The 12,500-nt window shown below is 40.1% G+C and overlaps 1 protein-coding gene across 1 annotated transcript in view; it reads left to right on the forward strand.

Moving 5' to 3' along the window:
- Window positions 1-12,500, forward strand: part of LOC138000486 (sushi, von Willebrand factor type A, EGF and pentraxin domain-containing protein 1-like) — an 87,736-nt gene that overhangs the window by 34,415 nt on the left and 40,821 nt on the right. Inside the window, exons 10-15 of the mRNA XM_068846941.1 lie at window positions 3,250-3,482; window positions 4,569-4,908; window positions 6,881-7,042; window positions 8,626-8,787; window positions 9,853-10,014; window positions 10,684-10,853. Of these exons, the coding sequence (XP_068703042.1) occupies window positions 3,250-3,482; window positions 4,569-4,908; window positions 6,881-7,042; window positions 8,626-8,787; window positions 9,853-10,014; window positions 10,684-10,853 (1,229 nt within the window). The remainder of the gene's footprint in view (window positions 1-3,249; window positions 3,483-4,568; window positions 4,909-6,880; window positions 7,043-8,625; window positions 8,788-9,852; window positions 10,015-10,683; window positions 10,854-12,500) is intronic.

Below are 12,500 nucleotides of genomic sequence, written 5' to 3' on the forward strand. Positions count from 1 at the left end.
GAACGTGGTGGGTGGAATTAATGTGTCAAGATTCCAAACAAGGCGTTGATGGTGTCGCCGGATGGTGGTGATAATTTTTAAATGATCCCACGCAATTGGTACTGAAGCATGTTGCGAAAGGCAGATTTTCCGTTTTGCTAAGAAAAAGTGCTCTTTTTGGCAATCACGTAATCTTAAAATGTTAAAAGGTATGGCCAGGACCTTCAAAAATCTTGTGATTTTCCTCTGCTGTCCACAGGTAGAAAAATCATTTGACCTGATTGCAATAATCATATGGAAATAGCTCTTCGCACGGAAAGAAAAAATTATCAGTCCTTAAAACAATACACCGAGAGGGGGAGAGTTGAGTTACTGCAAAAAAGCAAATCCACAACATGATTAGGGACCTGTCATTTATTGGAGGATGGGGTAAATTATTTCTTTAACCAGGTGCAGTTTTTGTATGCCCTCCCCCAAATTCTTGAAGAAATACCTGTAACCCTCCCCTCGTGTGATTTAAAAAAGTTATGACCCTCGCCGCGCTAAAAGACATCATAGGAATTTTTAAGCGAGATCAAACTCTACCTTGTTCCGTTTATAACAGAAAACGCACATTCACATGAGCTGAATTTTTTATACTGTTCCAACATTAATGTGTGTTAAAATATCAGTTAGTGTTATGACTGATTTTATTTCAGAAAATTGTTTTAGTTGGTTCTCACAGAAAAATAAATCATTTTACTGACTGTTTATTACAGCAGTTACCAGCTGCAGTCACACGCACCCCTCAACGACTTTTTTTTATCATGTTTTGAAACTACATTTGGGTGGACTTCAATCAAATGTCTCCATGACGAATTCGACTGCCACCAAGTGAACTTGACTATTGTCATTTATATAATAACCAAATCAATGCACGCGCTCTGATTGGTCAATCAGCTATGTTTTATTGTGTCAGTAAACTCACGGAAAATTCGCGCGTCTTCTGAAATATTATATAAAAGCAATAGATCACAGGTTTTTATGGTTTATAGGCATGATAAACCACTAGGGATGTTGGAAGAACACGAGAAGAATTCGTAAAACCATAGAAACTTGTGGTCTATTGCTTAAAGAAACATTTGATTGACGTTCACTCAAATTTAGTTTCGAATTGTTTTTAAATAAGTCGTTGAGAGGCGCGTGTGACTGGTAACCGCTGTAAATTATAAGAATGTTTATAAAATACTTAGGATAATACACGCACTCTCTTTGGTCGATAGCTGTGTTTAGATGAGAGTATGTAAACACGGCTGTGACACCACACGAATTTTGATTGGTTATGTGTTGTCAGACGCGCGATTTGATTGGCTGGTAGGTAATATGAGCGAGTATCAAGAAAATCTGTTTCAATCAAGAAGTAAAAAACCAGCATTTTCCTTCATTTGTCGAATTATGTTTGATATAGGACTTTTTCGGTAAAATCCATGTTTACATAGGGGGAGTTGGGAGAATTTCGACAGTTTCGAATTCTCCCAACTCCCCTTCGTGTTTAAATGAGGTTATGTAAACATGGAAGAAGTCCGCTATGGCTTAAATAGATACTAAAGTTTTGTTTGTGCGACCGAAATGTAGGTTTAAGCTTAAAAGTTGTTTCATCTCTTCATTTGTGGTCTATACTTATTAAAGTTAAATATGCTTACTGTGTTTATTTATTTGTTGTCTTATTTATTATTTTAAGTAGACAGAACCTTTTTTACAAAAAAAAGGTTGGCCCTCTCCTAAGCCCTGCTTAGTTTTTTGATGTCTGTTCACATTTTGGCATTTAATGACCCTCCCCCCTTTGCACCAACCTTCCCCCTCCTCTAATAAACGACAGGTCCCGTATCACAGGATGTGGAGTAAGTCTAAAATTACAGTTATCGAAATATAAAATAAGTACTGAAATTTCTGAAATTTTAACTGTTTTTGTAAACCGTAGATTTTGAAACAAGATCGATTAAACTAGCACTTTCTTCCCCAAATGTTTTAGGCATCTGAAATGAACTTGTCTCATACATTGCACAACAACTGAATGTTATAGAGTTTAAGATTGCCTCCGATAACCCAAAATGGCACGTTCCACCCAAAGTGTTTTTATTATACTCTACAGCTTTTGTTGCATCAGCTAAATCAAACAATAGTATGTCATTGGTTTTAAGAGCTATACCGGAAACTCGTGCTTCGTATTTCGTGAGGAACACCTCGAAACCATACAATTTTCATCTGCATATTGGAGTTTGGAACCCCTAGTGAAACACTCCACTCTTTTTTAATATTTTAGTTAATGCTCGGGCAAACGGCTTCAAATTTAAAATTTGCTTCAACATCCGTTTGATTTTGTTGAATGATGCTGAACGATATGTATGGGTTATTGACCAAGCGTGAGGTCAAGATGACTGGATATTGGCCAAGTTCTTTTTTTGCGTGTTTATGGACCGAGACGAAGTCGAGGTCCATAAACACGCAAAAAAAGAACGAGGCTAATATCCAGTCATCTTGACCGAACAATCTTGGTCAATAAAGGATTTATTATATGACTTAAAACACCAAAAAATGATCTTTGATCTTGCGGGACCAAGCGAGAAATCCCGAGCGGGCAGTATCGCTCCATCTTGCCCGCTCGGGTAGCCAATCAGAGCGCGCGATTTGGTTCATCTTGCCCGCTCACGGAGCTAGTCATATAATAATGAACGATATTGAACGATGTTGACTGCGGAGGTGGGTAGACGGTTTTAACACGTCATCAACATTTGATTCAACAAAGCTCGCGAGAGACCTTGTATTCAGTTCCAGGCTGCAGACGCCGTTGTTACTATAGATACGGACATGATACATCATTGAGAGACCGATTAGTGCGCATGCTTATATATCCAACAATGTTGAAAGAGAGGAGCAAACGGCTTCAAATTCATCCAACATTCGCGAAAACAAAAGAAATGTTGAATGGCGGTCGAAGCAAAGTTTAAACGCTTTTAAACTCATTCAACGTCGAATCAACTTCGATTCAACGTGCTTTAACACAACTGTTTCAAGTAAACATCACTGTTCAACAGAATCGAACGGATATTGAAGCAAATGTTGAAGGTGTTTGCCCAAGCCTCTTTAATGACTTCAATCAATCTTTTATTATTTATAATTCACACAAAACGCACCGAAACCAGTTGCAGTCCTGCAAATTAGGACGATTCTGTCTTTAGATCCAAAGGTTCTGTTTTTGTCAAAGTTATAATCTTTCATTTTTTCAAACAGTAACGAATACTCCTTGGCAACTGAAGATGGGACAACTCCCGGCCTTATTCTACTTCGATGGAGATTGTAACGACCCTAACACACAGGCTAAGATAAAAACAAGTTTTATTACTGTTGCTGGTTATGCTCGATTGTGCAGAAATGCTACTACCTGTTCACAGGACACCGTGCAAGTGTTTTGCGGGAATGTTACACAAGTAGCAAGAAGACGCCGGAGATCTACCGTTAGAGAGGTTTGTTTTGATGAGCTTTGAGGTAAGCCGTTTCTGATACGGCAAACGGGAAAAATGATCGCAGGTATTTGTCAAGCCCCACAATTATGGACAACAATCATTAAGACTCTTCTCAAAAATACCCACTTATCCTTTTTCCATACCAAGACACTGTAGCGTCACGCAAATCTTTCCTCCCCAAGATTGCGTGACGAGGCAAAAGAATGTCTGCGAAGGAAGCTAAAGAGGATAACCGAGCGGAGCTTTCCCTCAACATTTTTTGAGGAGAGAAGGGGATCCGCAACACAAAGATTTACTACGTGGGAATAACTGGTTTAGCTATGGAGAAGAAGTGTCTCAACAAATATTTTGTCCAGGATTGTAGGTTGCCTTGCTCCTTTGATTGGTTGCTTGATATCTAAACCGGTAATATTCTCGATTAATTATCCAACGTTATTGAACAGAAAAAGCTCGAGACGAGAACAAAGAGTTTTTACTGTTGCAGAGCCAGTCACATTTTTCATTGGCAGCACGTCAAGCAAAGAATATCACGCTTTTTTGCGAGAAGAGCTTTTCTATTCCTACGGTCTGTTTGCAGACCAAAATGGACAAGGAATCGCTTGTTAGGTGTTTTGTTCTGTTTTACGGAAAATTTAAACTGCTGGCAGTCCTTTTATGTGCGGTTTTGGGTTTCTTCGCTCATTATCGACTTACTGATCTAGAAAGGGACTATTAGCACTCAACGGAAAAAGTCTGTAGTATCGTGGAGCCCTACGGACTTGTCAAAAGACAGTAGTACTTGTTGTAAATTTTTTCCATCGCTGTGTTTCCATACCAACTTTTCTCTTACACTGCACTCTATAACATTTTTATGCATTTGCCATCGATCAATCAGAAACACAATACGAAAGGACTAAGTGATCCTCGCAGTTAACTGGGCAATTTAAGCAACTGTGACTTATAAAGTGACACCTGCTTAAATTGTCCAGTTAGATGTGATGATCACTCAGTTCTTTCGTCTAAAACCCGTACTTCAAATATACATTTCTTTCATTCATTCATTCAGTATAAATATAATAAGATACATGAATGCATTCCTCTTTAAAGGTCAGCATCAAGTATACTTACATCTTTCCTGAAAACAACATCACGGAAGGATTAAGCGGCCAGGCAGCTAGGGATGCGTTTTATCGGGCAAAGGTTAAAGCCAACGAAACCAGGACCGAGATTTACAACAATTTAAACAACGTCAACTGGCACGACTTTCAAGCTTCCTCCGGACTGGAACTTGTCGACTATAATGTTGACAATTTCAACCTTGCCCCAGTTGATGCTTATTGCTCAAATTTCGGAGCAGTAGTGCGAAAATGTGACGAAACCGATTTGAATTGTTTTGGTAAAGAATCTTGCCCTTGTAATAAGAAGGAAGGAAACGTTACTAGATGCAGTAAGTGTATCCATATGAATAGCTAGCTTTAGGGTTGCGGGGGAAGAAATATAAAAATATATATTTAATACATTTTAAATATGGTCCCTTTTCGGGGTCAAAAAAGCCTGGGCCGTGCCCACATTGGTCTCTTTTAGAACACCCCCACCCTTTATATGCGAAGTCTCCGCCCTCCCCCCGGGATATATCTAGAAATCTATGTAATTAGATGGAAGGGTTACGTTTTTACAAACGTTGGCCGTGTAGCACTTATATGTGAACAGACTTATCTGATTAGAGTGTAATGTAAAGAGCTATGTTTCTACCCCATATGAACCATGTGAGCGTTAGCCCTACTGATGGAAATGGGCCCACACAAGGAAAGAAAGAAAAACTCTGACCAGGGTGGGAATAGCACTTTACATTACACTCTAATCAGTTAAGTCTGTTCACATATAAGTGCTAAACGGCCAACCTTTTGTAAAAACGTAACCCTTCCTTGTACTTGTACATGTTCATTGCCGTGACTTTAACATATTCAGTTCCCACGGCCTGCTTCCGTCTGACCTTATAGCTCAGTCGGTAGAGCAGCGGTGATCTAACCCGAAGGTCGTGGGTTCAATTCCCACCCTGGTCAGAGTTTTTCTCTGTCCTTGCGTGGGCCCATCTCTATCAGTAGGGCTAACGCTCGCATGGTTCATATGAGGTAGAAACATAGCACTTTACATTACACTGTAATCAGTTAAGTATGTAATTAGATGCACAGCTATTTCGATAAGCGTCACGAAGTGTCCCCTTACTCTTTTTCCCAACTTCAACATCACTCGTGTCTCTGAATACAGGCAACTATAACCACGAAGCAAGTAAAGATAAACATTAATTTGACCAAGTATATAACGCAAAGTCTTACACTGACCTCACCGAAATAGATAGCAAGTCTTACACTTTGTCTTGTGTATAGATAGACAATTCCTCCTGAAGGGATTATCGTGTGCCTTCCAACTCTGATGCATTAATGAAGCATGAGTCACGTGCCTGCTGATCGAAAACGTCGACTACACTTATAGAAGAGAATTTCTGAGGCGTCTGAATCATAATCCCGGACAGAAGAGTCTGGTGGATCGCGCTAACTTGTCGTGGCATTCGGGTCATAAACGATAAGACGATAGCGTGAAGGCCGAGTATCTACACCATTATGGTCGCGTGACTTGTATAGTGATTAGGGAACCTTCACAAATTTTGTCGCAGCTTAATTGGGAAAGTGTTAAAAGTCAATTAATATGGATACGAAACCTCACATGTTTTACGTTCGACAACTTGGCAGGTATATTGCGCTTTAACGTCGTGTTTCTTTATCTGTTACCCTTTTTAGAGTGCCTTGTGGCAAGTAATAACTCCTTTGATTATTCCACCATTACGCCAGTTTACCATAAGAGGTCAAGAGAACGCACAAAAGAAAAATGCGGTACTACACTGTTGTGTCCCGATTTGACCGGTTTAGAATGCAGCAAATACGAAAGGAAAGGGGCCTTTTCAATAAAAGGAATTGTTTTCAACACGATGCGAAGCCCGAGAATTTGGCTCGTCAGTTCGTTTATCCAATCAAAGAAAGGACATTTGAATGGTTTCGCCTGTGTTTGTTTCGTAATTTGCACGTGCCTTATTATGCAATCGATTCGATTCTCGGTCAATATAGGGAGAAGCCAAAATACTAGAAAATGGAGTAATAGTGGAATAATAAATCCCTTATGGAATCATGGTTTAACGTATAATACGTGCGGACCTTTTGCTTGTTGCTCGTATTTTTCCTCGCCCCTTCCGGGCTCGGAAAAATACTACGCAACTCGCAAAATATTCGGGCGATTATATGTTGAACCATTCAATAAGGTGTGTGTATTTATTCACCCACATATGATACACCAAATCAAGTACGAGGAAAGGGCACAAAAAGTTGCCAGTCGCTTACTTCCATGGTGATATATGTTGTTCACAGCTGAATGTCCCGTTGGAACCTATTACGACAGTGATGCAGATGACTGTCTGCTGTGTCCAGAGGGAACTTACAATCAGAAGGAAGGTGTTTTGCAATGTACACCTTGTCCTGAAGGGACATGGACCGTGGGAACCAGACAAGAGAACTTCACAGCTTGTACGGGTGAGTGTTTTTTAACGAAAGTTTTGGATTGCACCGGCAGTCTTAGCATCATTTCGTTTGCTCTTGGATTCACAACATGGGTTACAGTGAATCATTACAAGTCCCAGGCTTGGACGTTTCTACCGACTGGGAAAATCGCGCACTGACGGGAATACTGCGCACGCGCGTCCTCCATATATGTCAATTACTGAATATTTAACATGCAATTATTCTCCGAAGGCGAGGTGAAAAATTTTTTTTTAGCATAATTACATAGGTGATTATATAAGAAATATGCATTCTCTTTAAAACAATAGCCCATTTCCGAGTAGCTGCATGCCTCAGTTTCTGATGCACAAACATTCAATTGGAGATTAGTTTCGTATTCTTATGCAAATCACACTCATTTCCCTGACAATAATGAGCACCAAGACTCAGTTCGAAACCGAGAAAAATGGCAACTCGGAAATGGCCCATTACTTTCTTGGTATGTCATTTCGACAAAACGGCTTGCGGCCATTTTGACAAAACCGCTTAGGTGATTATTCCACCTGTGTAATTATACTAAAGCTGCATAATGGATTTAGTGTACTTTGCATGCACATAGCAATGTCTATAACAAGGTGTATCCTTAAGCTTAAGAACTGCATGTATCACTTTTCTGTAGTTAGTGGTCTGGTTAAGGTCACGGCTAAACAGTGACTTGGTGATGCGTGTGCCAAGTAAATGAAGCAATCCTCACTTGAGTCGCACATAGCTCGCAAGTGTCGCAGAATGAGAGATCGCCCTTCATGATGAATAGGTTATTTCTTCCATAAAAGGTTGAGTGGGAGGCAGGATCGAGAGTCTTATTGAATTGCATTGTGGGACTGTTTTTAGGACGATTCGTTTATGCAGTCGTTTACTTAATAATAATAATAATAATAATAATAATAATAATAATAATAATAATAATAATAAGAAGAAGAAGAAGAAGAAGAAGAAGAAGAAGAAAAAAAAGAAGAAGAAGAAGAATTATCACTTAATTTAAGTCTCAAGGTTATTTAGCCGAGTACGAGTGCTCTACTAATTGGGGAGACTACAAAGGAAATCAGGAGAGGGTTAGGGTTAAGGTTAGGAATACCCCCCCCCCCCCCAAAAAAAAAAAAAAAAAAAAAAAAAACCCTTGGAGCAGAGTAGAGAACCAACAAACTCAACCCATATATACGTGTCCAATCCAGGAATCGATCCCAGGCCACATTGGTGGGAGGCGATTGCTCTCATCTCTGCGCCAGCCCTGCTACTTATATTGTTAGGAGTAAACGTCGTATGTACCACGATCTCACTGACCTTTTGATCAAGTATTTTCGTTTTCCTGCTTGTCAAGCAAGCCATCGTTTTAAAATTGCCATTTTACAATATTCTGGTTGTTTAGGAAGTTCACATGGTGTATCGCTTTCTTGCAACTCGAGTTCTTGCTTCGCGCACGCAATGATGAAAATACTTCCCCAAAACACACCCACAATTCAATTGAACAAGGTTTTCGACCCTGTCTCCCACGCAACCTCAAAGTGGCAGATCTATTGGCATTTGCGCCATGATGGTTCCTTTCTTTTTACGTGTAGATGAATGTGGTCCTGGTTATTTCTCACCAACTGGCATAGCAAGGTGTTCCATGTGCCCAACTGGAACATATTCTTCAGGAGAGAGAAACAAAGCCTGCGAAATCTGTCCACGTGGAACTGTAACTGTAACCAACGCTGCAAAAGGAATTCAGGATTGTGGGAGTTAGTATATTTAGCCGTAAAATTAATTAATTATTTATCAAACTTATGACCAATCAGCGGGTACTATTTTTGTCACATGTACGTCTTTGTAAACCCCTAATATAAACCAACTGCTTTTCAGCTAATTAGTATTCATCAACTTTTGATGCAGATCCCTACTGTATTCAATTTATTGTGGTTTTTTTTTTTCACAAGTGCAATAAAATAATTCGCGTCCAATCTGTGAGGGAGTTTAGAATGGCAGTCTCCCGCTCATATTTTACCTACTAATTAAAGTTCTCCTGCCTCCTCTTCGAAGCGAGTATAAGTGCGAAATTTTTCTTATAAAAAGTAGTGTCCAGTCACAAGTAAAGTAAAACTAATTACCATCACAAAAACTTCGCACCAAGACTCGCTTTGAAGAGGAGGCAGACATGAACTCAGAAATGGCCTATTAGAAACGCGTCTCGCAATAGGTGGTTTGCAATATATAGAGACAAAGAAAACGCTGCAATGTACAATTGCTGGTGGAAGAACAAGCGAAGTTTAACTTAATGAGAGATCTTTTGTCTTCGTCCACCAACATGGTAGCGATGACGTAAACTGACAACCAACCATACATGGGGTATTTAACTTAAAAAGCGAACTTTCCAGGTAAAGTGCTACAATATGTTTGCAAAAAATGGAGATAATTTTCTTCATAATTTAGAATATTTCTTCATTTTACAAAGCTAATTCAATATTAGTGAAGTGCAAGAGTCACTGCGTCTTATCACACGCACAAAAAGTGGCACGGCACTCCAAATAGAGGCAAGGTACCGATATTTAGAGTGCCGAGCACACTTCCAGAGATGTGCATTCTCGGCACCCGGATAATTTCTGGCACGTGTTTAATATGCATTCTGTTTGTTCTGTCTACTGTCGAAAAATTTACCCTGCCGTTCCCGAAAAACATCAGTACGGTACCAAGATTTCGGATTGCGTGCCAGATTTTTGTGCGAGTGTAAAGCTGGCCTTATTTGCCCATCACAGGTAATCTCTCTCTCTCTCTCGCTTTCTCTCTCTCTCTCTTGTTTTTATTCACAGTGAAATGTGCCCCAGGGACGTATTCTGCCAATGGGGTTGAACCATGTTCCCCGTGTCCCGTGGGAACTTATCAAACGAGTCTTGGCCAAATCAGCTGCTTACCTTGCCCGGGTGTGAAATCAACTCATGGAACTGGCGCTAGTTCTGATTCCTTCTGCACTGGTAAAGTCCCTTTTGAAACCTGTTTTGCATCCTAACGTTATAGCAGCCTTAGTGATTGCTCTACGGTTAATGCACGGGTTGCTTACTTATTACTAAAATGTCGGAAATAAAAATAAAATAGTTCTTGTTTGAATTTACAGTTGAGCATGCCCGGTAGTTTCTTGCGGGAGCTAGCAGGTTTAAAACGGTTACCCCGATCGGACCAACACTCTTAAAATTAACCGAGAAGAAATTGCCGCTTTTATAATTTCATCTGCAAATGTTTAGACTTTCAAGTCTTCTCGGATAAGGACTGTGAACACTATGGGAACCCACACACTGACCCATGGTGTTAATATTTTGCATTATCTGTGATGGTAAAAAAGAAGTATTTTGTATGATGCGAGTGTTTCTTCAAGAGCGTTTGCAAGTATTTCCAACCAGCTATTTTATCCTAGCAGAAGTAATTAATATTCCTAGCCCCTCCCCTTCGCGAGTTTGTCAATCTCCCTACCACCTCGCTATTGCACGTTTTGTACTCGCTCCATGCTTTCCTCAATCTTGTCAATCCAATATGGCGACCGAATATACCCTGTACTCGCTCACTAAAATACGCCAGCTATGCAGACTAATAACGAACGTGCCTTAGTCAATCTTATGATTCAGATATTCAGGAATTTTGTTTTGCAGCGGTGGACACTTGTGTTTCAAACCCATGCATAAATGGAGGTGCTTGTGTGAACACTAAAGAATCGTACCGCTGTGATTGTCCACATGGATTCATTGGAGTCAACTGCCAGATCGAGATCAATGAGTGTCTTTCCTCACCTTGTTACGGACAGTCCACCTGTGTAGATAAGGTAAAAACCTAGGTCACGCAATAGTCGCACAGGCAGTCACGCAGCAACACAAGCAAATCGTCTAGTGTCCTCTGTACATAATGTATTATATGAAAAACAAAAGTGGGTCTCTACGTTGTTTAATTTGAGCGATTCTGTACGATTATTTGTTTTGTTCCCTGGCAATTGTTAGGAGCTCATCAATGCTTGATGAGTTCCTGCACTGGTTTGATACCCTAATCGGAAATAAACAAAAAAAGTTAAAAGATTAACAAAACGGAAAAAAGTGAGTGTTTTGGCGGGAAAAAATAAGAATTTGTTTAAAATGCCGAATAAACTTTATTTCAGCAACGTAGGTAGGAGTGCTGCCATGTCCCTGAACAGAATGCTTTCTTTAGAGATTGAGATTGATGCGAAAATAAATTAAAAGCAATTCTGTTGAAAAGAGTCTATTCTCTTGATACCCATTCTCATAATAATAATAATAATAATAATAATAATAATAATAATAATAATAATGATAATAATAATAATAATAATAATGATAATGATAATGATAATGATAATGATAATGATAATAATATTAATAATAATATTAATAATATTAATCATAATAAAAGGCACTGGGGTAGGACAGATTGGTGCCTCAGCCTACCACGGGAAATTGGACGGCCCCGCCCACCAGGGTCTGGGATGGCACATTTGGCAAGTGCCGGTAACCCCTTGCCACCCTCGTTAGGGTAACAACAAAAGGAAGGCAGGACTCTTTAAGCCTTGGTCGGCAACCTGCTTAGTGGTGGCTCCACAAACCAGAAGCCAATCTCACTTCTCGATGTGATGAATATTGACTATAATGAGAAATCTAACGGCGTGAATGAGCTACTCCGCACCGAGGAGTATCTCTCGCCCGGCAGGACCAGTGTGATGGACCAGATGCAAGTGGAGTGTTGAAGACAACAGAACAGCAATGGAATGTTACATCATGAGTAAGAGAGGGTACAGGCAGCGAATGTTGCAACTGTGGGAGAGTAAGGGAAAGTTCAACGTGTCTGAACACTGGAAGACCAAGTACGTACAATCAAACAAAACCAATGGTTTACGGACTTACCAGGGCGGCAAATAGCAATCACCAAACAAATCCCACTCTCGAGTACACGGAGAATATTGCCCTGCATGCCGACGCGATAACAGAACTGGACGAGACCGCTGGGGTAGAAGACCACTCAGCTAGAAGGGAATCTACTCCAGAATCCCTCCATGAAAATAATGACCAAGGTTTAGGCCTCTCTGAGGAGGAGATAGAATTGTACCACCGAATTTTGCAAGCGACAGCAATAGGTCAAGGTTACCTGCACTTCAGCAGTTCACGAAAAAGGCTATTCTGGCTGAAGTTAGGAAAGTAAATCATGTCTTGGAACAAATTACCTCTAATGACATCACAACAACCAATAACCTTCTGTATTCGGCAGCCACGGTAGTGACAGAAAACTTAGGAATGAACAAAAGACCTGGAAGCACACAAAAAAGCCAATGTGGAAGCTGCGGTTAGAAAATCAAATCAAAGTGCTCAGGGAAGACTTGAGTAGAATAGAGCAAATGAGAAAAGGCAAGCAGATAATAAAGCATCATTGGAAAAACCTGGAATAGACGCACAGGTTGCAAGAGAGA

Source organism: Montipora foliosa, chromosome 4 (genome assembly GCF_036669935.1).
Source record: "Montipora foliosa isolate CH-2021 chromosome 4, ASM3666993v2, whole genome shotgun sequence".
NCBI lineage: Eukaryota > Metazoa > Cnidaria > Anthozoa > Scleractinia > Acroporidae > Montipora > Montipora foliosa.